At 37.5% G+C, this 27,678-nt stretch overlaps 1 protein-coding gene across 11 annotated transcripts in view; it reads left to right on the top strand.

Annotated features, from left to right (window-relative positions):
• Window positions 1-27,678, top strand: part of ZMYM2 (zinc finger MYM-type containing 2) — a 90,863-nt gene that overhangs the window by 36,532 nt on the left and 26,653 nt on the right. For 8 of the 11 annotated variants that reach the window (XM_075082937.1, XM_075083031.1, XM_075082946.1 and 5 more), the window contains 4 exons: window positions 10,064-10,214; window positions 11,076-11,191; window positions 17,454-17,570; window positions 18,170-18,320. In XM_075082937.1, the coding sequence (XP_074939038.1) occupies window positions 10,064-10,214; window positions 11,076-11,191; window positions 17,454-17,570; window positions 18,170-18,320 (535 nt within the window). The remainder of the gene's footprint in view (window positions 1-10,063; window positions 10,215-11,075; window positions 11,192-17,453; window positions 17,571-18,169; window positions 18,321-27,678) is intronic. The other 3 variants (XM_075082980.1, XM_075082970.1, XM_075082955.1) reach the window with 1 other exon arrangement.

Raw genomic sequence — 27,678 nt, forward strand, 5'->3', positions numbered from 1 at the left:
TGCCTAAGACACCTTTCAAAGTGATGGATGCACTTAGCTTTCTACGTACCAGTTTCAGAACCTGCTCTCAAATATTGCATCCTGTGTTTTGCTTTTCTGAGAGGTGATGGCTGTTCTTTCTTACCTAAAACTGAAGTAATTACAGAGTGTAGGTTTCTTTCATATTAAAAAAAGCTAGGAAAAAGAGAGTAATAAATTACGTAAGAATTAAAAAAAAGTTAAATAGATATAGCCTAACTAATGCTCACTGTGGTTATGTGCAAGAGCATGTTAATTCCCTGGTGGCACAACAGCCATTCCTGAAGACAGCTAAGTGCAAGTCAAGCTTTTTTAAAAAAGAGAAAACTACAATAAAATACTTCCTCAAAAAATGAAAATGAAATCACTGTGACAATGTAGGTAAAATGTTGAAACAAAACCCTTATTGGAAGTGTTGGGTTTTTGGTTTGTGTGGGGTTTTTTGATATGTGTGTGTGTGTGTTTGGTTTTGGTTTTTAGTTTTGTTTTTCATTTTTGTTTGGTTTCTTGTTTGTTGTTTTTTTTTTTTTCTTAAACCTGAAAGCAACTGCTGCTTCTAGATTATAAATTCTTTACTTGCTGCACTAAGGTTCAAACTCTTCACATGTAAAAGGGCAAGAGGGACTTAAAGAATGATGCTAAACAAAACAAATAAAAAAACAACGCTAGAAGAGAATGAGATCATATCTGACAAGGAGGTGGCTAAATTGTTAATGCCGTTGTGCAAATGCAGAAATGTTTTATTTCTTCGAGTAAGCATTTCATATAATTAAAATGAGAACTTAACCATTTTAAAAATTACTGTAGTGATTCATTTAAAAATAAGTATCTATGCAACAAACTGAAACAGATCCCAAATGTGCCTGCCACGAAGATGTATTAACCAAAAGCACATACATATGTTGTTTCAATGTTTCTGATACTATTGCATATTTTGTGTCTCCACAAAATTAGTTGATTTCCTCTGCAAGGAACTTGCCATGTTTTTTGTGTCTTGGTTTCCTGGATTTGGGTACAGGCTTGACAACCTGTTTCTAAGGAACAGGTGAATTATGTGACTTGGCTTGTGCAACCAACCATACCTTTTAATTTTCAACTGTTCAACTAAGATAAAGCCAAGTCTGTGTCTACTTTTTTAAAGCACAGTCTTTAACTACTTTGGCCTGATCAGTCCACAGTGTTCTTGATTCTGCCGTGAAAGCGTTTAATGCTTTACTAGTTTAAAATGTTCCTTTAGTTTTTTTCCTTTGTTTCATTAGCTAAAATTATTTTTGTTAGAATATGACCTGGGATTTGCTTGCTTTGGGTTCTTCTTAAAAGTTATCTTCATATGCTACAAAAAAAAGTGGGGGCGGACCTCTAGCTATTTCGAATATCTGTGGAATTAAGTGAGTACTAGGTGAATGTAAGCTAAACGAGTATTTTCCTAGCTGGAGAGGATGCTTGCAGTATCTTTTCATCAGTGAAAATTTTTCATCTAGTGAAAATTTTCCTTCAGTACTGAATAAAAGTATATTTGATTGGCTTTTTCGATTAGGTGAAGACTTACTACTGAACGTGCTTCAAGACTAACCAGGCTATGTTATCTCTTTAAGCTATTCACTTATAAGCAATAGAAAAAAACCCACCCATGGCAGTTGCACTTCCTTCTTTCTAATTCTGTTCCCTGCCAAACAGCTGCTTTTGTGAAACTCTTAAAAATCATTTCATGTGCTTTTTCTGTGTGCCGGGCTTTAGGAGCCTTCACTGTATATACAGTAATGTGCATATCAGTTGTGCAACTTACGATTCATTGCTCATGTAGAGTTTGTATTTAGTCTCACAAAAGGTATTGTTATCTACTGGTTTAAATTTCACTGAATGGTATGCTAGAATGTCTTGTCATGTAGTACTTCAGTAGAAGCATCTAGGGTTTTCAGCTGTGTTTTGTCCCATGCAGTGTCTGTACTTTTTCTGTGCTGCTTTGCTATTAAGACAGATCTGTCCTTTTGATTTTGATAGTGTGATTAACTACAAAGTCTGCTGCTGCCTGCTGTTGTTACTGCTTTCTAAGCTCTTGTTTCCAAGTGTCTATTTCAAGGGTGAATACTGTTGACAAAGCCAGTAATTGTGAGAGTTGAACAGCTCCCCTATGTTGAACTATTAGAAATACTGACCTCTAATGTTTATGTTTTTTTTATTTCTGGTCACTTTTAAAAAGAAGTTCTGTGGTTTCAGCCAGTTCAAACTGTGGTTTAACAGTGGAATCTCTTCCTCATATGGTAAACCACTTCTGTCTCGCTTCACGTAATAGTTTGGTGTTAAGTAATCTCTGGTAATACTGAAGTCTGATACTATGTATGCTTCTACAAATGGGAGATAGCTAGATGCACTTTATCCCATCTGCCATGGTTAAATGACAGAAATCTTTATCAGCCAAGAAATAACTCAATTCCTCTTCCTTCCTGCTTAGTGGGTGTGTGTGCGTGTGTGTGTGAGGCCTTTTGGTACTCATGCCTCCAGTTTCCTGCGTCTCTGATGCAAATCAAGTCCTTCTAGAAACCACCCTGATCTACCTTTTCTTTTACTTGCTCTGGTTTCTGGAACCATTGCTTTTGCCATTTCTGCTTCCAATGTCTGTCTTCAGCTGTAGAGTTTGCTGCTCCTCAATAAAAACTATATAATCAGCTTCCTTAGGCACCTGAATATCGCTCATAGGAAGTGTTCAGGATGTCATTTTGTCACTATTTTAGCAGTAAAATGCGATAGGTACACCAGAGGTATTAAAACAGCTTTGTAGTTCTGAAGAAAAGTACTTATGGTAGTCAAAATCATGAGGTGTGATGTGTGTGAGAGCACAGGAAACGCTTAGGAAGAGGAAGCAAGGAGGCGATATGACTAGGTATTGGAGTTAGGATGGATATAACTACACCTGTGCACTGCTGTCCCTGGAATAATTGGACAGAATTGAGGGGAAGGGGGAGAAAAGGCAAAAAAACCAGCTGAAACATTCAGTTAGTGTAAAAGTAACATGCTCGTTGAGGCAGGGGAAGAAGGGATGCAGCCCTGCTTTTCTTGAAGGCATGAAGGCAAGAGTCTTGAGAGCAGGAATAAAACTGACAAAAAGAGGGAGCGCTGGCAGTTGGATATGCCTGAAAAGTTACTGGGCAAGTTACTGATTTGGCTGTTTGCAGAGTTCTGCTGATGGAATGTAAACACAAATCAGGTGTTCAAGGGCCACAAAAGCAATTACTTCAGCTTTTGCTTTTAAGACTTGCACAAATGCTTTTGTGACATTACTAACCTTAACCTCTTCTGTTGGTTCAGGGAAGAGTTTACAGTTGTTATTCTTGGGGGAGAGATGATTTGGGTGCAGCATCTCAAAAGACTGTATAAATAATAAGGTTTCTTCTTTCTTTGCTGTTACAGATTCTGCTGACATCTGTTTCTTTTCTTAGACGTGCATGTTGCTTCAGGATCCATCCAGACAATCCTTCTTTCAAATAAATCTGAAGTAGTTTAGCTGCTATTTTATTGATTGCCTTACTAATGGATCTTTTGTTGTAGAATTCCATGTAATGAATATCTCTGGGTTTCTGCTTACAGAAAATTTCTATCTTCTTTCTCCTTTACCTTTCTGTTTGAACACAGGTTGACTGTGTTTCTGTTCAGAATATTCTTTTCTAAAAGCTTTCACAGTATTTATCTTATTTCTAATCTGAAACTGTTACTCTGTAAAGCTACCAGGGAGAAATTTGCCTGGATTGAGAAGTGTGTACCAATCTGTTTTATCATGGACCATATAAGTTAAACTGCAAAGCATTTCTCTTAACTGGAAACAAATCACTGGGCTGCTACATGGTGTTGTAGCAATCAGCTGGTAATCTGGTGTTCTTGATTGACTGGCCCTTGCCTGGGAGAAGTTGTAGCAAGAATGCTTTCTTTACACTGTGGGCATGTTCTTCATCCTGCGCTCTCGCCTTCTGAAGGCACCTGAAGCAGATCATACTGCTTTTTTCAGTCAAGAATAAAAGTCTGTAGCACTGATGCCTAGATGCAAGGCACTAATAGCATAAAGCCTAAAGAAATACCTTGCAGCCAGAAAGTTCAAGAACAGAGACTCTCACTAGTTTCAGGTGCAAACAGAAGTGAGGCTTATTTCTAAAATACCATGAGATTACAGTGTTGGTCTGATACTTATTTTGGGACTTGATGTTTTTTCTTAGTAGGATATATGCAAGAAGAGCTCTAGACTTCAGCTTTCATGATCCTTTCAGTAAGATCTAAAGGAAGACCAAGATTCCTTCTAAAATTGTTTTGCTGATAATGGCAAGAGCAAAATCTCAGAAACACACCAAGTGAATTTTCTCTTTCTTCCATGAATTTGGATTTCTGTTGCAACAATACTTGTATTTCTGGAATATATCCCATACATTTGTTTTGTCTTGCACCTTGATAGCCACTTTTATAGTTGCCTGTTTGAGTTCAACGCTATCCTAGTGGACAGAATGAAGATTTGAAATGTATATAGAACTAGTAACTCCTAAGAATTTTCAAATTGCATGAAGTGTTTTATAATATATCTTTTCTCAGTTACTTATCCTGAGATACCTGTCATGAAGTAGACCTGATTTCTAGGATTAAGTCTCTAATAGGGTATACAAACATCATGAAAGGATGAATGAGTTTAGAATAAAATATAATAAGAACAGAAGAATAGTCAGGCTTCTGCATTTGCCTTATGCATTATGCTTAGGAAGAGGTCAAATATGCAATGGTATCTAGCTAAAATTAGGTCATCTCAATGGAGAATCTAGGTGGAGTAGTGAGGGAGAGGCATAGTCAGATAAGCTTCCCCTCAGAGAGCACTGGGCTATTACTCTCTAGAAATTTTGCCTCTGTATTAACTTAAATTTTTGTACTTAGTAATCTAATTGATACAATTTTCTTTACTAATTTGTTTTTACTGAAAATTTTCCATAAAATAGCAGTCCATAAATTTGCATGTATTTTATAGGCCACTGTAGATTTGAATTTGCTGGAAGTGGTGCATAGAAGGAAAATGCTTGGTATTTTCTTTTGTTGATTGGTTTTGAGGTAATTCCATCTTTGAAAGAAACTTGAAACTGAAACTATTTTGAATGTGCAGGGTTTTGTCTATAATCATTTTTGGCTACCATTGAAGTATTGTGGGGAGCACAAGGTGTAGTAGTACTCCATCTGGAATGGAAGGAAACTGCCAAGAAAGCAGCTCTGGAAAAAAAAGACTTGGGTGTCCCGGTGGACAACAAGTTGAACAGGAGTGCCCTTGCAGCAAAGATGGCCAACTGCATCCTGGGTTCTGCTACAGAATGTTTGAGGTTAGAAGGGACCTCTGGGGGTCATCTTGTCCACCCTGTTCAAGCAGGGTCACCTGGAGCAGGTCGTCCAGGACCATGTCCGTTTGTGTTTTGAATATTTCCAAGGATGGGGACTCCACAGCCTCTCCGGGCAACCTATTGCTATATTAGCAAGAGTAGTCAGCAGGTGAAGGGAAGTGATTTGTGTGCCTTGGCCCCCCTGTCCTCTGCACTTGGGAGACTGCATCCGGAACACTGTGTCCAGTTTTGGATTCCATAGGATGAAAGGCATTGATACACTGATGCAAGTTCAGTGGACACCCACCAAGATGTTTAGAGGGATGGAACGCATGACAGAGGAGGACAGTCTTGGGAGACCTTAGTTTGTTCAACCTTGAGAAGGCTAAAGGAGGAGCACTTATCTAATGGGAAGGTATAGAGAGGACAAAGTTGGACTCCTTGAAGAAGCGCATAGTGGAAGGGTAAGAGACAAGAAGGCACAACTTGAAAACCAGGGGGAAACTTGATTTAGATAGAAGGAAAAGCTTTTTTTCCTGTGAGGGTTGGTGAAATCCTCCAAAGAGGCTTTGGAACGATCATCCTTGGAGTTGCTCAGACTTGACCAGCTCTGGGCCTGCTTTGAGGAGGAAGTTGCACTTGACCCCTGGGGATCCCTGTCAGTCTACACAATTCTGTGATTCTATATATATATATAAGTATATATATACTTCTGAAACAAAACATGAAGCAGTGATGTTTAAAATGAACAGTGAGGAAGTTTAGTATTTCTTTCATTCCCTCTTTACTTAGCAATGAAGATTCTGGTATTCTTTGCTTTGTTACTCTGTCTTCCAGTGAATTTCTTTCTTTTCTCTCCTGACCATGAAATACCAACAACACTGACACAGCTTAAGATTTTTTTAATTTCTTTTCTGAACACCGACTTTTCCTTGAGGATGGTTAAAATACTAAATTGGGGGGGAAAAAATACCCCTCTGTAATAAGATCATGAGAACAGCTGTTCTCATTCAGATCAGGGATAGAGACTCCTGTGGATGTATGTAAGTGGGCATACAAGGAAGAATCAGAACAGGGCAAGTACTTCAGATATATTTGCCCTGAGCATTTTCTTAGCTTCTGAATCTCTAGAGGTCAGGGGATTTCTTGAACTTCATGCAATGTTCCAGTATGCTATTTTTAGTAAATATCTTTAATAAATGCTTGTTCAGTCTCCTTCTGAACACATACAAGCAGTTTTTCCATCCGTGACTCTCTTCGGTAAGTTCTGCTGACTTGCTGTTTGTTATATGAAGCACTGTCTCTGGTTGGTTGTTTTGAAACTTGTGTTGATATTCATATGCTATATTTGTTAATATTAGAAAAGACAATGAACAGTTGATCCACGATGCCCCACATTATACCATTTTCAGTTGTTTTACTATCCTCTCATGTTATCTTGTTTCCAGGCCAAAAATCCTTACCTACTAAGAATGCTCTTTGACCCTATGTATTACTGTAGTTCTTAGTTTTAGTGACTCTTCTGTTTGTTTATTCTAGCTAGAAGGGTACTTCTAGGGAAAGGATTCTCAAATCCTAGTATTTCTACAGAACTACAGAATGAAATTAATACTGCAGATTCTTAGAGATTAAAGACATGTTGTGATGAATGTGAGAGTAGAAACAGAAGGTACCTGAGAACCTTGAGAAGAAGAGAGTCTCACCTAGAAACTTGATGCTTAAGATAACCCTGCTCGCTGCAGGAGGGTTGGACTAGACCTTTAAAGGTGGCATCCAACCTGAATTGTTCAATGATTCTATGACTCTAAGAACAAGACATGATTCTTAGTTTGCATTATGGCTATCTAAAAACACATGGGATAATACAGTACAAGGTTCTTTGTTGTCAATGGAGGAAACTTTTGAGTTAGATGATTGAATGTTTGAGATACTTGTGTAATGCTGATTGATGAATACTTTCAGGTATGCTTTAATCTTTTTTACAATAGTGTTGTACTCCTTGGTTTTTGAACGGTTTTAATATTCAAACTTCTAAGTTTGGGGAGTGCTGGCAAGAGTAATAAAAATGCAGGAAAAAGTTCAGCTTGAAGGAGATGATGATTATGATGTTTTGGGAGCAATACATTTGAAGAGGTTTCAGGCCTTTCATTTTTTTTTGCTTCACCGGTGTCAATGTTCTTCACTTGCGTCACAATATGTCTAAACTTCTAATAATACAGAAATGCTCAGATGCTCTTAGCTGCTGTGACAAGAATAAAGTGAGAGCTTTGCTGTTATGCTTTTGTTTCTACCTAAAGAATCTTCTGCATCCTTGATATGTTTTTTGGAAATTCATGTTCTTTGTAGTGTTGATAATTTAGATCTAGGTTTGCTAGATTATTACTAGGTATTGGTAAAGATTCTTCTTGCTGTTAAGTTTTGAGAGATCTAGGGTGAAGTTGGTAAACAACTCCAGTATTTTAAGGATATTTGAAATTCAGAAGTGATGGGCGTGCCACTGCACTGTACTTTGTGTGCATGGTCCTTTCTTGACGTGACTTAAATAATGAGATACTTGACGTGTTGGTTAGCAAATCTGTTTCTGCTTTCAAGGATTTTTGTTGAAAATAGTTTGTTGGATGAAAGGAATCTTTTCTGATTATGCTTTAATCGGCTTACTATAAATTCATTTATTATAACCTGTATTTCCATTTTGTCTCTTGAAGTCATCATGGCCTCAGTTTGATCTCTGCCCTCCCCCCGCCCCCCGCCTAGCGCTTGTGAAAGCTTCACTTACCTATGCATTGTTTTCTGATGATATTCTGAATGCTCTTTGTTAAGCTGTTTGTCAGCGTATTTGTATCAATGCTTCTAGACTTACATTTTGGTTTATTCTAGAGGTACCAAGGCTATTTGCGCATGCAGGTTTTTTCATGGTGGTTGTCCATTAAGCTTGTTCCAAGAAGTGAAGTCCTTTGTAAACTGTGACCTCCTGTGTTCTCACTGGTAATATATCTTGAAGTATTTTTGATGCCCTGCTTTTGTCTATTCGCCTGTAAGAGGAGATGAATGTATATTGGAAGAATAGCTCCAACTCATAGAACAGTACAATTGCTGCATTTTGGTCTCAGTAGTACTTAGTGTGAATTTTGCCAGTATTGTGGTGGATTAGGATTATTAGGTGCTGGGTAGCACATTTAAATGCAAAAAGAAAAAAAATTAGATGAAAGATCCTGGATTTGTATAAAATATTGTCCTGTAGGTAGGAGCTTGGTATCTTGACGCACATTGATTTTTGGAGGAAATCCACAGCAAATGTTTCATCAAAGCAATGTGGAAATTGTGAAGTTGTGTGGTATTTTGAAATTCTGCTGGTCTCTGCAAGATGCTACACCCAGTTTGTGGCAGAGGCATGTATATTTGTATGTCCTTATGTACATGTTTTTAATATAGGGAAGAAAATACCTGTTACAAAACCATAAGTTTCTTCTCTGGCTGTAAGCCTGGATTTAGGTAGTTCTCAAATGTAAGTAGTTAAAGATATGAAGAGCAAAGATACCCACTGAGGCTTTGGTACAACAAACAGAGAGAAGCACCTATGAAACATGCTTTGCCTTTCCTTCCCTCTTTAGACCTTGAAAAGAGAGGTAGTGCCAAAATTATTCCTCAACATAAGGGAAAAAATCCTAAGTGCCTAAGTGTCAGTAGTGTATTTTCTAATATTCAATAAGGAGAGAGTCTGTCTGATAGGAGACTCGTCGCTGTTCAGTTGAGGAATTCTCTGTCATCGCTATCAAAACCATGATGCTATTTCTATGGGCAGGGAAGGTATCTAGGCATTTTTTTCTGAAACTTGCTTTATGGTGCTTGAGATATTTACATAATACTGAAGTACATAATACACGTGGCAGATCAGAACTATTGATTTTGTGTTGACTGTGTCATTGGTAGTTCTGCTTGGTGCAACTTTTCCATGCTTTTTATAGAACACTTGCTCCCTTCTGTGGAAAACTGTGGATTGACTGACTGCTGTGTTAGGAGATGTCAAAACTGAGTCTGTTACGAGGTTGAGAGTCACAGTTCCTCACTGGATCCAATGAGGAGCATAGGAACTCTGCAGTGTGTTTTTCCTGCTTGGAGGACTGCAACTAGGAGAGCTGAGAAATTAGAGGTTCTCTCAACAGTGCTGCTACTAAGAAGCTGCTACACCTAACTCATATTTCATAATATTAAGGATCTTATCATTTGGAGAGTACAAGTTTTTTTCAAAGTTTAGCACCGTTATTTACCTTTCATCTTTGCCGTGCCAGATTCCTGTTTCTTTTCATAGAACCATTGTCCTGTCAACAAGGAGAGAGGAACAGTGTTATTTCAAACTCTCCAACTCAGCACAACTTGCTGTATGCTCTTACCCCGGTTCACAGTTTGCAGATGGTGGTGTTTAGGATGGGATTTTTTTGTTTCAGTGGTTGGGGTTTTTTGAGGGGTGTGTGTTTTTTTTGTCTCTACACAAAAGTTTTAGTTTTAGCCAGCTTCCATGCAAGAGTAAGAGACCCATCCATAGTGCTGAATGCTCTTGAGGTAGTTAATACAGGAGAGTTCTGACAGGGAAACAAAATGCAGTAGTAAGTAAATTAATTTTTACTCTGTGTTGGTTCTACCATAATTTAAAACCAAAAGCCAAACATAGTTTTAACTAATGCATTGTTTTGCTTTGTTTTATGTTTTAGAAATATGGCAAATTAACATCTTGTACTGGCTGCAGAGCTCAGTGCAGGTTTTTTGACATGACTCAGTGCATAGGACCTAATGGACATATGGAGCCATACTGCTCAACTGCATGCATGAACACACACAAATCAAAATATGCAAAATCACAAAGTAAGTGAAAAGGATGATGGATTTTCATCACTGATAAGAGTAGACACTTTTCTTATTAAGTTCAAACACTGGGGGTGGGTTGCTTGGTTTTAGAATTAATCTATGCAGGTATGACTTTATAGATTTTTAAACTTACGTTTAAAAAAAAAAAAAAAGAAAAAGATCAACTTATATTCAGCAGTAGTAAATGGACCCACGAGGAATCATTTTTCCCACTGGTCTCTTTGCTTGATGTTGGAAACAGTTTTCAGCACTCTCAGCTTCTGCCGCTCCCCCCCCACCCCCCCCCCCCCACCCCCTGGAAGCCTTGAGACATAATGTGCTCTGATGTGTCACAGAATTATATTGCAATTTTCATGCATGTGAATTAATATTCTTCTGTCTGTGATCCAACCCCACCCCATTTTATCTCCTCAAGCAACAGCTGGAGAGATAGATGTAGTTACAATGTATATGGATATTCTCTAAGTAAAACTTTCAGTCTGTGTGAAAGGAAATGTTTAATAACTCGAATCGTGTGTTCTTAGATATGCAAAGCAGGCATAGATCTCAATTCAGTGAACTCGAAGTTGAAAATCCTCTAGTGAATTTTGTAGAGGAAGGTGCTATTTCGTATTTGATGCTCATCTTTAATGGAGAAACTCAGCAAAACCTCTGCAATTTCTTTCCTTTTATGAGACTTATAGAAGCTGTCTGGAAAACAGGCAAATCTTAGCTTTTTACATTGAAATGCTGGGAAGAGCTGTCCTGTAGTCCAGTTTGGTTGGTTTTGTTGTTGTTTTGGTTTTTTTATTTACTTATTTGTTTGGGTTTTTTTCATTATTGTGTTTGCTTTGTTAGTAAACTACATTTTTCTTTTAGGTATGGGAATTATTTGCCACTTTTGTAAACGAAACTCTTTACCTCAGTATCAAGCCACAATGCCTGATGGAAAACTGTACAACTTTTGCAGTTCCAGTTGTGTAGCTAAATTTCAGGTTAGCTGTTGTGTTAAATCTTTTCCTCCCTATATATTTGTGTACCTGTATTTGTGTTACATCTTTGCATATTAAACTAACCTGCTGGTATATACATGTTTGAGTTACAATTAACATAGCTTCTGGCTCATAATTTCTTTGATCTAAGTACTCTTTCGTTATAACACTAGCTGCTGTCTTAAACTTAAAAAATCAGATAATAAAACCCCATTTTTTTCTTGACACTGTAAGAAAACTCAAAACAATATCACTGCTCCTCTGACTTTTACCACCCCAGCCTCTCTATGGAGATGGGCCTTGCTGTTTTGCGTTGAAGATCAACCAAGTTTCATCTCTTTCATATGAAATACAGTAACAAAATTCTCACACTGAGTATTGTACTAACAAAGGCATGTCATGGGGAATACTGACTGTCTGTGAAAGGTTAGAGCCTAAGCTATTAGAATGTTTATGGATGAAACTAGCTGTTTAAATTACATTCAGAAACCAGAGTGTTGCAAGCCTAATGATAGGCACACTGGAGGAAGCTGCTATACGTTTTGAAAATGTCATATTTTTAATATGACTTAAGGTTAGAGCGTACATAAAATCTGTTGCAGAGGTTAACCTCTAAGTGGTTAAAGAACACTTTTAATGAAAACATTTCCATTTTTATGTGTAAAAACAGTTTCCCAGATACGCACTGTATAATTGATAATTGCCTCCTCATGTGTGGTTGAACAATTACACCCATACAGGATTTTCCCTTTTGTCATTAAGCTTAGCTGTTTTCTGTCAACTGGAAAGCAGATCAATCTCTTAATTGCTTCCTTAATATACCCTGGATAGGGCCTCCATCACATAGCCCTATTCTGTGCTTCCATCCTAACCAATGTAGTAATGTTTGTCAGTGGAACAGATTAACCATATAGATGCAGATTATTTAGTATGTAATGACAAATCCGTAATACATTTTGCAAGCTCATTTGGCGTCTGTTTTATTCTGCATGGTTGTAAAATTGATTGCAGCCCCAAGAACAAAAGGTTTCCGCTATCTGAGCAAGAAAAATAAAGCTAGTGAGTGAGAAATACAGCCTGGGCCTTCTTGGATTTGCAGATAAGTCAACATTAAGCAACATTATTGAATATAACTGCTGGATCAGTTGATGCTGGTTGTGAGTTTCTGATGTTACTGAGACCTTGCTCATGTTTCTGTTGCAGTTTCAGTGCTACATGCAGATCTGTCTCTTTAATGTTGTGGCAGAATTTAGTTAGAGCAGCCATGCAGTCTGTTGAGTTCTCAGTAAAGACTAAGAATGGGTAGGTGGTCACTTGCTTGCAGTTAGTTTGCTTAAACATCTCTGTCAGATTCTGACTTTTCATAGTTTTCATATAATCACTGTCTAGAATAAAATATATTCACCATTGGGTAGGAGTTGATTGCATGAGAACAGCTTCTTTGTTCCATTCATTCAGTATTTAGATGGAAAGGATGGTATACCACAACATGAGCATTGGACTGTAAGTGTTCCTTTGAGGCTTTTTTTATACCTAAGTGACACCTAAGGGATTTAACCTAAACTGAGAAAGTGGTTTAATCCATTCAGTCAACCGCAATGCTTTCTGCAATGATCTTTTGAAAAAATGGCTGATCTACTACAGTACTCCATATTTTTCACTGTTTACTGATGCAGGTAACTCTTGTTTTAATTTTCTGGCATTATATTAATCCGCTTTTCTTACTGTGCCTGTTCTTCCTCTATGTTTTTCTTTGCTGGGGGTTATGCTTCTCAGAACAGAATAACTGCTGTTTCAAGTCTGTCTCCCTTCTGCAAAAATTTTAGGCCTTTTGGTTTACAAATGGGTTTGAATATTTAAATTCCCCATTTGTTTACAGTACTTTAGGGTTGATAGTAATTTTGTTTAATGAATAACCTTTTGTTTCTGGCTAACTTGTTTTAATGTATTAAAATATTCAAAAGATTCAGTCAAGCTGCTTGTTGTGCAACTTATGCCCATATCTATATTCTCCTTTGTGCAGGTGGCTTGCAAGAGCATTCATCCTTGTAAGAAAGAGGGTAAAGAGAGAGAATAGCCTGCTTGATGTGATTTTTGTTTGGATTTGGTGGTAGAATAGCATGACTGTATCTTGTCTGCAGTAATATCCTCCAAGACAGAGCATGAAAGAAGAGTTAAGGACAAAACTTTTCCAAAGTTGTATTGTTTTAAGCCAGTTTTGCTATCAGTACTTTTACTGGGTCAGTTAAAGATCTTGCTCTGAATTTGTCCCTTAAGAAAAAAACAAACTGCTAATTTATTTGTTGTGAATGTGGAGGCTGTAGTACAAGCGTATTCCCAAAATTACCCAATGTATAGGTGTCTTGAAGTACAAGCTGTCTTGCCAAACATGAGCATATGCAAAATCTTCAGAAAATTTGACTGAAGTTTTTGGTTTTGTTTTTTGTTTTTTTCTGGGCGTCCCTCCATACCACCACCTCTCCCACCCACTAATTTAAGGATGTATGTGGAGAGTTGTAGGACCAGTATGTGTAAGAATAAGTACAATTTTTTTTTTTTTAAAGCAGGTCACTCACTCTGGTTATTCACTGTGTTCTCTTTCATCATTATCATGGTGTCTGTAAGTGTTCTTTGTCATATACCTTACATCTCTCTCTCTCATACACGCACACATATATCTAAAAAAAGGAGTATGGTGCAGCGGCAAGTGTGGAGGAAGCTTGGCATGCTTGCCACAGAAATACTTCTCAAATTTCATTATAATAAAAATAACTGAGGCTTCCACACTGAAGCTGGAAGGTCTGTGTATGCATGAGCATTAGTGGAATGTTTGGTTTCTTCCCTGTTTAGTTTGATGCTCCTGATTTTGCTTGTGTTATGGTCCTAGTGGATGTCTCTATGTAAAAGATACCTCATACGTAGTTGCTTCTCTTCTTCACATTAAGAACAACTTGATTCTTTCTAGGTTTGTTTTTGTTTTTTTTTTTTAAACTAGGAAAAAACCTGACTACTGCCTTGGCTGCCTATAAACCCTTCCACATATATATTTATGCACAGAAGTGTTTCCACAATTTGAGTTTATGTTGCTGTGAGCAAGGATAACTCCTCTATCGCTTATGCTTCGTTGGTAGTGGCAGGCCAGAAGCTGTGCTACTACACTGGTCTTCTCAGAAGAGTCCTAGGTTGTGTTTGCTTACTGTTCATTAGTAATTTGGCAGGTTAGAGCAGTTTGAGGTGCCATTGAAGGCTGAAAAAGGCTTTACGAAGATTTTTCACTTTGCTTGGCATTTCCCATGCTCTTGTTGCTCAGGGCAGGCTCAAGAAAAATAAGATTAAACATAACTATTCTTTGATTGAATAAGATACTCAAGAGTGCATATTTTATATATATATATATGATTTCAAACATTTCTTCGATAAAGCACAACATTGATAAAACCTTTCTGTTTGGGGTGACCGGTGAAAGTTTTTAATGAATTTGACCTTTTTGCTGCATTAGTCTTTGTGTGTAATAACACTCCCAAATAATTCCTAAAGATATTACTTATCCTAAGCATCTTGTAAGTTAGAGGCAAAGTAAGATGATGAAAATACTATGTGCATGTCATCTTGACTCATTAAAATACTCTACAGAAGCAGTCCTTAATTGTCAGCAAGATAATAGAAACATTAAAGATGCATACAGAATCATCTTGTGATTAACTGTTGGTTTTACAACCATCTTCTGCTTCGTTTAGAGCTTTCAGTAATAGGAATTCAGTTCTTCACTGATTTCTGTGAGAAAATATTTAGTTGACCATAGGAATTTATGATAAAAAACATTGGTTTCATTTTAGAAGCAGTAATGCTTGATTTAGATTTTTTTTAATCTACATGTAAATATTCTTTTAAACAAGTCTTAATTTTAAACAGTCTCAAACTCATTGTCACTTGTCTAACTTCTGTTACCAGCCCCTTAGACTATATGTAGAGCCTGAATTTCTACCACAGTTGGGAAAAGAAATAAACTAACAGTGCCATACATCAGAAAACAAGAATAAAACATGTTTTACTTTCAACTTGTAGCTCTCACAATAGGGTCTTTTGGTTCCATATTTAAAGGTAATTACAGACACCAAAAAATACATTTGCTTTTCATTTAATGAGCACTTACTATATTTCATCTTCATTCTTCCGTCTTCAGTGTTTCTGTACAAGTTGTCACATCTGCTAGTTCTTTAACATTTCCTTCATTCCTGAACTGGAGGTGGTGGTTATACTTGCTTCTTGATTTCTTCTTGTTTTCAGCCAGAACTTCTAGGACTTTCATTGTGCTTACATAACCCATATGGTAGCACTTGTTGAGCATGGTGTTTGCTCTGTGAAGAATCCTGCAAATGCAAAAATGCACAGGTTGGACCTTGAACTTGAAAATGCCTTTCATAGAATCATAGAATTGTTAAGGTTGGAAAAGACCCTTAAGATCATCGCGTCCAACCACTAACCTATCACTGCCAAGTCCACCACTAAACCGTATCCTCAAGCACCACATCTACCCTTCTTTTAAATACCTCCAAGGATGGAGACTCCACCACCTCCCTGGGCAGCCTGTTCCAATGCCTGACAACTCTTTTGGTGAAGAAGTTTTTCCTAATATCCTACCTAAACTTCCCCTGGTGCAGCTTGAGGCCATTTCCTCTCATCCTATTGCTTGTTACTAGGGAGAAGAGACCGACCCCGCCTCGCTACAACCTCCTTTCTGGTAGTTGTAGAGAGCAATAAGGTCTCCCCTCAGCCTCCTCCAGACTAAACAACCCCAATTCCCTCAGCCGCTCCTCATAAGACTTGTTCTCTTCGTGGCTCCCATGTTAGTAAAAGTCTTCCACTACCTATTTAGAGCAAACCTCTCTCAACCACAGGGACATTTTCTGGATATAGTGGGGAAAAGTATGATCATACTGTATGTGGGCATCAGGCTTGTTAAAGTTATGAGACAGTGGGCCATTGGGATAAAGGTGGTGTCTTTTCTGCTGTATATGGCCTTTTGTCTCGGGTCCTGTCCATGATTGGGAAATGTGCATGACTGCTCCATGTCTGATACAGAATTAGTGCATCTGCATAAAACAGTACTCTTTGCACTGCTAGCTAGCACTCAGCAGTACTGGTCCACTTATGTGAGGGTTTATATCGGTAATCAGTCTCATCACTTTTTTTTAACCGTAAGTGAACCCTTAGTAAGATGAGTCTGAAGAAAACTATCCCGTAACAGAAATGTTTTACATTTTCACTGCTACAAGGTGGAGAGGTAGTAACAAATCTGTCTGAAGAGAATTTGGCATCTTTAAATATATTTGTCGTGTTGGAAACTGTGGGAGAGTTTGTTGAGCAGACATACATTAGAAATTTGTCCTCTGGATTCCTCAAGTTACTGTCATCACTACTGATTCAAATTTTGTCTTGAACATCGTATGTGTAATACACCGATAGTTGTTGCTTGATCCAGGGAATGTGCAAAAGACTGTTCTGTAGGCATGTAAGACCTACTGGAAGGCTACAGGTACTGTAAAATTGAGTTCTCTATCTTCTGATTGCCTCAGAAATGCACTAAGTGAATTATTCAGTTACACAATTAAATTCTCATACCTACACATGCAATCTGTAATATTTTTCTCAATCTGAAAAATCTTGTTTAGGGGCTGGCTGTTTGAATGATTGCATCTTCCTGCTCTGGTGATTGAGGCCAGCTAGGACTACTAGCTAGTTTTCTCTTAATCGGAGTAGATACAGCGTTTCTCACTGAAGGCCGCCTATTTTAGCATTTATATTTTCAAATGGTATGCTTAGGTAAGGTGTTGGTAATCTCTCTGGGTGAGGTTTGGATTTGAAAATATTTGTAGGGCTTTGAACAACTGTGACTGAAAGAAGGCAAGCTGTGAAACGTCTTTATCTGAAAATACATGTTTTGTGATTAACAGATGTTCAGTTTTGGGAGACTATTTTTGTGGCATTTAGAATTACACTTAAATAACAGGCATTAGAAAGGTAAGGTAAAAGAAATATGACCTAAAGTAATTACAGTGGAAGCAAGAGTAAAGATGCAAGATCGGAAAATCTGAGACGACAAGGCAGAAGGAATTGAGGGGGAAGACTAACCTGCTCTGCTTTTGCCAGAAATGCTCCTGAGTTTATAAACTCCCAATTTCTCAAACCCTATAGGCTTAATTGAAAAAAACACATTTTAAAAGTAACTTTTTTAGTGATATGTTTGTATATTTTTGTTTTTCAGACTCTCAGTGTGCAGTCTTCAACAAATGGTCAGTTTGTCTCTCCCAGTGATATTCAGTTGAAATGTAATTATTGCAAAAGTTCTTTTTGTTCAAAGCCAGAAGTACTGGAATGGGAGGTAAGGGGTTTTGGGGTATTATTTTTAAAATGATGAAGTGTTTAAAAGTTTAAACCTGTAACTCCAATACAGTTTTTCTAAACAGCTATCTTATAAGGTAATGAAGCTTAAAAAACTAAATTAATAACATCTTCCTGGTTCTGTAGAATATAATTTAACTTCAGTATGGATAAAAGCAGTTGTCTTTGTTTATAAATAACAAAAAAGCATTTGTGGAAATCAAAAATGTAGTTTCTCAAATCAGCTATAAGTTTGAAATCTGCTTTCATCTTCAGTTATGGTATGACTGTAGATATGACAGACCCTTGTTACGCTTTTCTATGAATGGAGAGAAGTATCTGAAGAGGATATGCTAAGATTGATTGGCATATCTTCTGTTTAGCATTTTCATATGAAATGATGAGTATTTGTAGCACTCACTGTCACCCTGAGTGACAGTTGTTAATTTTTAGCATTAGAAGTCGTACCCTGATTGTGTTTGCACTTCTGTTTACTTTGCATATTAGTGTCTTAGTGCAACTTTAATAGTTTACTGTTATCCAGACCTTAAGATTTTATCCATTAACCCTATTCATGATGCTTTGCAACTTTGTATTTAGAACAAAGTGTATCAGTTCTGCAGCAGAGCATGTTCTGATGATTATAAGAAGCTACACTGCATAGTTACATACTGTGAATACTGTCAAGAGGAGAAAACGCTGCATGAGACGGTGAATTTCTCTGGCATCAAAAGACCCTTTTGTAGCGAAGGTATGTATGTATTGGGGTTTTTTCCTAAGGTATTGGTCATTGTAGTTTTCGGCAGTTGACTTACTATGTTAAGTATTAACACTAAAAATTTAAGGTAACAATTCATTCTGCTGTGCTTGAGACTAAAATAGAAGTTTCTTTGTTATTGTTAATGAAGTGCATGTACCTGTTGTTATTAGTGCATGTACCTGTTGATTTATGTGAACTGCTTTTGTGGTCTTTTGTTGAGTTTTTCACCACTTACTCCAGGTTAAGGAAGAGTGGGCAACGCTCTAAGTGTGTGTGTGTGTGTGTATAAATACCTACACATACACGTATCTATGCACATGCATATATGCATATGCACAGAAAATTATATATTAATTCTTTTTTTTAAATTTGTGCAGCAGCGCCTATACTAACACTAACTGCACTGAGGAATACCAAGCTTTCTCTTTGATCAGTATTTTCAAAATTTAATATGACAGTGGAAATTCTGTGTTGGCTTAGAATGGTTATTGAATGATGCCTGTTGATGTTTGTTGATTACTGTCATTATGATTTTCCTGAATAATGATTTGGGTTTTCAAAAAGAAAACAAACTAAAAAGGAGGTATATGGGCATAGGATTCTTTTAAGCTGCATTCAAATATAATTTTAATAGAAACAGCAAAATACAGTCTTAACAAGAACCTATCCTTTCCACTTCTGGTGAGCTCTCCTTTGATACTGGTATTTAATCCTCATCTTAGAGGTTTAACTATGAGTTTGGATGACCTATCTCTGGAGGATACAGTCAATATTTTTTTTTCTTTAGTAACAGTAATAAAGCTTTCACTATCACTTGATAAACCTTGCTCAAGATCTCTGCTTTCAAGCAGATTACACAGCAGGTGTGCGAATTTACTTGTAGCAGAATCCTCTTAAGCTGGAGAGGGGTGGAGTGCAGGGCTGGAGACAGCCTGCCCTCGGTGCCATTCCCCCATACCTCTGGACCCTGCAATCTTGTTTCTGATGAGTGGAGCGTGGTGGCTTAGGTTTCTTTGCAGTCATTACTTTCTTCTTGTGTTCTGGCCTGCAAAGTGATAGCTGGAGAAGAAAAAAGGACAAAGCAAGGCCGAATTTTACAGTGTATCGTTGCAGTGCTCAATAACATCTACCTATAATTGTTTCTGTGAATAAAACAATTCCACAGAACATGTTGACAGATGAGAGCAAACTTTTTTTGGCCTGGTGATTACACTATATGCTGGTATTACTGTGAATACTTATGACTCCCTCATTTTAAAGCCTGTTGGCTGTCACAACAAAATCAAAACTCCTAATGCAAGCTATGTCATATTACTACTTCTGTAGATGTATTTCTGTATGAGGAGGCTTGAAATAAGTGAGGACTTGTATTTCCTATTGGAAAATTTGAGGAAGGAAAGAAATAAAAACACTCTCTCCTGCATTAATACGGCTACTGAATGTGGGGAATTAATTGCCAGACATCTTACTGTGGGTCCTTAGTTTGCATGTGTTGGACTGCCAACTTGAGAGCAAAGATGATCTTTGAGATGAATATGCCAAATGTTACCATTAAAACAAAGTTTATCAGCTTACTGTGATGTACTGAACCATTGAGTAATAGAGGGAAGGTAGTCAAAAGCACCATTAACTAGAATGTAACTTGAATAAACATAGCACGCATCTGCTAGCTGTAGCTTAGGTCTACTTTAGTGATGCATGTGAAAAAAGCTGTGTTACTCAGTGAAAATAAACTGCTGATCTGGACAGAAGCTCTGTAGAAACAACCTACGCCCTGTATTTTAAAGGAAAGCCAACAATTGTCATTGATTGCTGCAGAAATACTGGAATCCAAGAGTTAAGAGTGTTTAGATCTGACATGGGGAGGAGAGGGCCAGGTCTTTATATGGACTGAGTGGAGGTCAACAAATAGAAGTTCCATCATCAGAGGTGACAGATTTCTCTTCCCCCTTTTGCAGGCACCTAAACACAACCAGTTTTTCCTTGATGTTGTAGCCTTTTTCCAGAAATATGTCCAACTGTTTTTAAAGTAGAAAAACTAGCAGATGTACCAAATAAACTTGTTGGATATGGAGGCTGTGCTGGTTTTGATATTGCAAAAGTAGTCAAGAAATGTCACCAACATAGATGTCTTTTGGTGAAGAAAAATTGCATGCTCAACAAAATAAATGTATTACAATTTGAGGAGAAATAACCTAAGGCGCTCAGCCACAAAAGTTAGTGGCATTTTTGGAAGAAACTGAACTCTCAAAGGAAGTTTTCAGGTGTGTGCTTACAAAAGAAGGCTCCCAGATAAAATCAACAGAAGTTCAACAGGTGTTGAAATTTCTGCAAGAGTGCTGATTTGTTCATCTTCAAGCAAAGTGATGGGAAAGCATATATAAGATCAACAACAAATACCCCTGACTGCTTATGCCTGCCTAGCCAGAGTACTGAAGATATCGTCATTCCTCTCCTCACATTCTTCGTACCTGAGGCTTTTTTACACGTGCACGTACCTATATATTTGCACACATATTAAAGCCTCTGGGATCAGCATTTCTGTGCAATTTCATTTCAACTCTGTTTCTTTATATGTTTCTCTTGAGATGTTTAAAAATACATGCAGTGACTAGCTGAAACTTCCATAGCACAAATGATAGGTCAGTTCTAATTACACCTTACTGCAAAAGATGGCTATTAATTCTTTCCTGGCCTACAGTATGCTTTTTCTGTTTTGGTCCAAAACTTGAATGCTACGTGGAGGATGAACAACCTGAATGGACTAGTTGAAAGAGTTTAATCGGTTCCCCTGGTGCTGAGGCTTTGGAAATTAAATTGTCTGGGTGTTTTGCCACTAGAATGCCTCATTTCAAAATACCAGTATCTAAATTAAATAAGATGTATATGCTAAAGCAAGATTATCAGAGTTGCTTGTGGATTGCTATGTATGGATAGCTTCATGAGTGACAATTGAGGATAGGCTCTGCAAGTTTTTAATCCTAAGGAAAACCAAGTTATTGAGTTTTGGGGTTTTTTAAAATATATATCCCTTCTGAGGGTCTAGAAGAACAAACGAGTCTCTGGCAATCCAGCAATTGAACTATTTTATTATGACAGTCACCATAAATTTTTTTACTTGTAGACTTATTTTGCATTTAATCTTTTCAATAGAATTAAGTGTTATGATTTAAATAACACAGGCTTTGTAATAATTTCATAACGTGAATTTTAATAATACTGATTCATATCCAGTAGTCTGCTTCTTGGAAGGAGAAGGTTAGTAAGCTGTGGAGAAACTCAGTTATCTGATACTTGGGAGTTCCTTTCAAGTGGGTAATACAGATAAAAGACAGCTATGGAACTAGCAACTGTAGTATCATCTTGATAGTATGCTAGTAAGTTTCTGGGAATTATGGATTCTTAAATTAGTGTAGACAATTCTGATGTTTCATGTAAGTAGAGATAAAACCCTGTTTGAAATACTGTAGAGCTGAGAAGTGGAAAAAGAAATTTAGGAAATGAAGTGATTCAGAACTGAGTATGTCTAGGAAAGATGTATATTTAGGTAGAGCATTGTAAACTTTAGAGTGGCATTTTTCCAACCACTGCTGCACAGGGGATTGTTCAGTAAAGTATGCTGTTAAATGTTTAGTTGATCAATTTCCAGTTTTATATGCAAACATTACAGATACTGTGAATGGCCTTAAACGCGTGTTACTTTTTACACAGGTGCTTACATATGAATGTTTCACAACCAGTTAAGATATTACCTGAAATTTATGGCAATTCCTGTTGGTACTAGAAACATTAACAAACTGGTTCCAAAACTGATGTGTGGTATAAGTGTTGCTAAGACTTGGTTACAGTTACTGGGCTTCTCTGGTAGGTGGAGAGCTGCACTGAGGCAGAGTTGGTAAGCTGGCCCTGCCATGCTGAGCTGCTGTGTTCCCCTAGGTGAAGGGGGTTGCCATCAAGTCTGCTTGAACCTCTTCACTGCTGATGTTTGGTTTCATTATTGTTGAATGTGAGAGCTACAGAAACTGTTTAAACATAGTGCTTTTTAAATATATATTTGCATTATCAACTATTTTTAGAGACACCGATACACCTTTTAAAAATAAAATATACAGAATTTGTGCTAGTGTACGGAAATTTTTGAAGACAGTGGTAAAGCACCCATTTCAATGACAAATTTTATGGCATAATTGAAACTTCCTAACTGCATGCTACTTTTTTCAATAGGACCTCATAAAGCTATCAAGGGTTGGTAAGTAGTATAGAATGTAGTTAGAGGGAAAAAAATTACATATATTTAGTATATGTAAAATTACATATCACAGTTCACTGTTTTGCATAATAAAAATCTTCTGTTACAAGCTCTTGGGTTTGTGCTTCACCAAGCTGTTACTTCCCTCTCTGCAGCTCTGAGAGTGGCCTACCATGTTAAAATAACTGTGCTTGCAATGGTGCCTTCTCAGATTTAGCCTACTGTGTTAGAAGGTTTCGTTTTGCTTCTGACCACTTTGGCAGTGTCCCTCTGAGTCAAATTATAACCTGAAATCTCAGCTTCTTTGTGGCTTTCTTTGAAGGTTTATTTGGTGCTGAGTTGGAATATCCTGGCAAAAGGGGACAAAGGAAAAGTAAACTATGTTTTAAGTACTGTAAAATGTGTGGTCTATAAAAAGCCCTTTCACAATTGCAAGAACCACATTGTAACTGAGGGAAGGTATTCCTTTCCCACAAATCAGATTAGTAGAAAAGTGGAAGTGAACTTTAGAGGGATTTTGAGGTGCCTGAGTTATTCTGATAGAATATGATCTCCTTTGACTGCTATGGACAAAAGTTACAATGGGACATCACTGGCATCCATTTGAGGCACGGCAGTTTTCATTGGCACAGTACAGTTTTTCAGGCCATGTCATCTTCTTTTGTAGTCTGGTATTAAATCTTTGAGCTGCAGATGACTATTCCAAACAAATTTTGTTACTGTAAAAGCTCAAAGATACCTTAATGCTGGTAAAAATGAGTTAAGGTGTGAAAGACAGCATATTCAAATCAGACAAGTCTCTTATGAAATACTTAGCAGGCTCCCTTGCTGCAGAAGCGCCAAGTGAAGGCTCTTGGCTATGCTGAAGGTCCACGCCTTCCAGACAAATGCACATGGAAGAATTGGAGAGTTGATTCTTGTAGCATTCCACTCATGGAAGAGTCTGATCTTGTAGATGTAGCTTCCAGTTAGTGCTTGTTGAATGCCTGTTTTCTGCAATGACTTGAAAATTTTAACTTGTTAACCTGGATTTTGATACTTCTGGCAGCGTTCTTGTCCTTGTAGTTGAAAACATTGAAAGATAAAACTATGCTGAGGAAGAGATTATATGTTTATCTTCTCTCTGTCTATAGAGGGAGAACATTGATACTGTTAAAGTAACATCATTTTAATTTGAGTACAAGTTATGTTGAATCTTGAGATTATTTTTTTTTGTCCATGGAGAGCTAATTTCTAACATGATAAAGAATATCAAGTGAAACCTGTGCATTTTTTTTACTACATTGGTCCTTGTTAGGTGGGTGTTCAGTGTTAGTTCCACTGTTGTGTCTTTGAAGAGGTTTGAGACAGTTCTGTAAATGAAGACAGCATTGGCTGTTGCAAGTAAGAGGTGATGACAAGTCAAAGTGCTGAGATTATGAACACAAGAAGGAGAATGCTTATAAAAAGGCTTCTTATTAACCTGAAATAACAATCAACTTGAAAAGATTTAAGAACAAGCAAAAAGTGAGTAACTGGATGGGAGTAGAAAGGAAGGAGAAAGTATCTAACGTCAGAAAATATTAGTGTAAACTGTGGATCTATAAAAGTTGAGTTGATTAATACAGTAGTAAAAGGTTCTTAAGCAGAAGACAAGGAAGGAAGTGGGATGCACAGCCTCTGTGTTACACAGGGAGGATGGAGTCTGTTTTAATGATAATCCAAGCAGGACCCAAAATTGGATGCATTGCATCTGTTTTCCTAAGGATAGTGATGTTTATTGTAAAGCCAGAGACACAGATTATAGGCATGTGGGGGTGAAGGAGGTGGCTGTTGCATTCAAATCAATACAGAGGGAGGCAGCAGAAAGATGTGAATGGAATATACCTCCAGAAATCTTCAAGGCTTAGCTTGTGACGCTGCAGGCTTTTGATACTACAGGCTTGTGATACAATAAGCCTGTTGTTACTCTTATCTAGATGAATCTGTTAAATGATAACAGCTGAAGTTATTGCAAGATGAGCGAGCACTAAGTCTTGTATGTAGCTTGAAGGAAGAGAAAGGTAGTCTAGTAAGTACAGCCTCTCAGAGGTAAAAAACTAATTGCTTTTAGAATGGGACAGTTACTTTCCATAAAAGGTGTTCTTCTCTGTGGTAAGAAGAGACTGGTGTTGAGGGCTCAAGAAGTTGTTCTAGTCCAGCAGTTCTTTCTCACAGCTGCTTGATTTGTAGATGTACTGAACTTCCAGTAATTCAGGTAGGTGCTGCTGGTAGAATAGGATCAGGTTCTTAGTAGCTTGCTTACACTGAGTCTGCAGACAGTCAAGTGAAGCATGTTTCCTACCCTGGGTAGCTCTGCAGGGCTGGACCTGGCAGTTCTTGGGTCTGCCAAGAGAAAAGAAGCTCTCTTGACTTGGAACGTGCCTGAAATAGAGGTTTGGAGGAACTGCTTGTGTGTTGTCCTGTCAGTAAGCCTCTTGTTGCCAGTGTTGAGATGCTTATCCTCTTTCTGCAGTTTATGTGGGGAATCAAAGTTCAGAGCTGTTGGAAGGGATAGGTTTTGGTTGGGTTCTGCTTGGAAGCCAGAATTCTAATAGCATAATTAAGGACACATTATGTTGATTTAGTGTATACTCAGCTACTTCTTTTTTGCCTGGTTCAGATTTTAAGTTGGAGATACTTCATCTGAAAGTGCTCCTAGTGGTCTGTCTTAGATAGTTGAGTTGCAGGGTGGTCTTCTGTTAAAACTTTGCTGAAGAACATAATTGATTACCCGTGTAGCTTGAACCAAATGACCTGCCCGTATATTTTTCTTTGAAATTAAGAGCTATTTCTCTTAGAGTAACTTTGAAGCACTAGAGATTTCCATCTGGTCACTCACACTGTAACTTGTGTGTCTGGTGTTACAGCAGAAATCCTGAGGAACTTAGGATTTTACTCATATCTTTTTGTTCGAAATGTTGGGGCTGTCAGCTGTTTATCTTAGACAGTGCTTATACCCATGAACCCCAGATTCCATGGGGAGTTAGGCTAGCCAAACCCTCAGGATTTTAGTGTTGATATTGGAAAGATCAGACAACCACTGCTTTTCTCATATTACTCATCCACAGTGTATTGTCAGTCAAATCCCACTTCTTGGTCACCTCTACAAAGCAGGCATGGGTGCTACTGCTCTGATTCAGGATTTACATTGTGCACCATGAAGACCACGTTGTTTGAGCTCAGAATCTGTTTAGCCAAAGGCAAATACCTTTTTCCATACTTCACAGAAAATCTTACTATTCCAATCAAAACCATAGCATTTGAAAAAAAGGTATATCCTAGGTAAGCACAGAGTACAAAAGACCTAATTAAAATAACGTCCTATGAAAAAAAAAAAGGCATTTTGTTTTCCCTTTGTCTCAGGTGACAAGATCTTGAAGCAACCAAATGTTCCCTGGTCAGGTGGATTAAGTTACCTATTACAAAGACATAAAAAAAGGTATCAGACAAATCTGAAGAATTTTGCTCATGATGTTGCAGAAAGAAAAGCCTGTACTTCCAATTCAGGAGTATTCTGGGTTGTAACAATCTTCTGTCAACATCTGAAGTTTTATAAAGATGGATTTTCTGTCTTCTGTAGAGGCCTCCTTCAGTAAGAAGCCCTGCAGTCAGTGATCTATAAAAAAAAAAAAACACCCAAGTTTTTCAGGCATTTAGTCTTAAGGGCTGGAATCTTGGACTTTTTGTTTCCCCTTACTTAATGTTCACTGTTATTTTCCATGAGTCATGGAGATGTGGGAGATGTTACTGTAGAATGGGAAAATTCCTTACCTGATAATTTTTTTAATGTAACAGCAGTATCTTCTTCAATTTTACTCCCTATAGTTTAGCAGCCAAGAAGAAAATCAACTTTGGCCATTCCTTTTTGTAGATTGTTTAGCCAGGTGCACAGAGCTTACCTGATTGCTAGTAGAGTGCTACTAATCTATAGTCTTGAAAGGTTGATGCAACATTGAATGGCTCTTCTACACAGCTGAAGAGAAGGATAAGTTGTAGTGCTGAGCGCTCTCTGGAGTTGTAAAGAAGGGGAAAGAATCTGATGCCCCATACAATAATGAGAAATAGAATCAGCAGGAAAAAATACTGGCAAGAAATTTTCAGTGCTTTAATGGGTACTTCTGACTAATAGCTTGTACACACTGGCATATTCAGGATTATTATTTCCTTCAGAGCAGTGTATTTAACATGGGAATTTGTTGCACTGTAAGGATGATTGCTTGATCTGGCACTTTCCATCTGCACTGCCTGTTTGTGTATTATTAATTCTGTTTATTCTGTTGTTAAAGAATCAGATATATAATGAAAAAAAGCTTAAAACAGTTATTGCCTACGGAGTCTTATTTGTACAATATTATGTAATTGTTTTGATGTTGCTAGCAAATCTAATTTGTTAGCAAAGGTTGTAGCATTGCAAGTTAAAAATTCTCAATAACCTTTTGTTTTTGGAAGATGCTGTCTGCTGCAGCTTCCACTTGCATTCTTGAGCTTTTAGTGATCTTTAAATAGTATCTCAGTTTCATACATATGAAATTCTACCCTCATAGATAACAGACAAGTTACTTAATTATAATGTATACAGTAATTTCAATTATAGTATTTTTATATTCTGTATACCAGAGGAAGTGCAGCATGTATATTACATATTGAGTTTTATAACTTACCAGAAGTACAGAAGTGTGCATGTGTTAGACTATATGCCCTAGCAGAGTGGGCCCTTGGAAGCCTTGAGTTCTGGTCTTGGTGGTACTGTGATATCTGGGAGATCATAAACACATGTGCAGTATCTTAGATTAGATTGAAGGTCTATGTAGATGTTACCTCGTGCCTCCAGTGTTTAATATAGACGGTTACTTCATCTTCTCATACTGTTCTTTTCTGTAAAATTAGCACAATTACAGAGATGTATGGTATATGATTTAGGCATCAGCTGAATAGACAGTAGATTTGAGGTAGTTCAAATACATTTATTCTTAAAATAGCCTACATAATACCCACAGTATTCATCTGCTAATGCATTTAATACATTAGAATGTCTTTTCTCATTTGCTTGAGGGAGGATCAGATTATAGAAGAATATAG

This window comes from Phalacrocorax aristotelis, chromosome 1 (genome assembly GCF_949628215.1).
Source record: "Phalacrocorax aristotelis chromosome 1, bGulAri2.1, whole genome shotgun sequence".
Taxonomy (NCBI): Eukaryota; Metazoa; Chordata; class Aves; order Suliformes; family Phalacrocoracidae; genus Phalacrocorax; species Phalacrocorax aristotelis.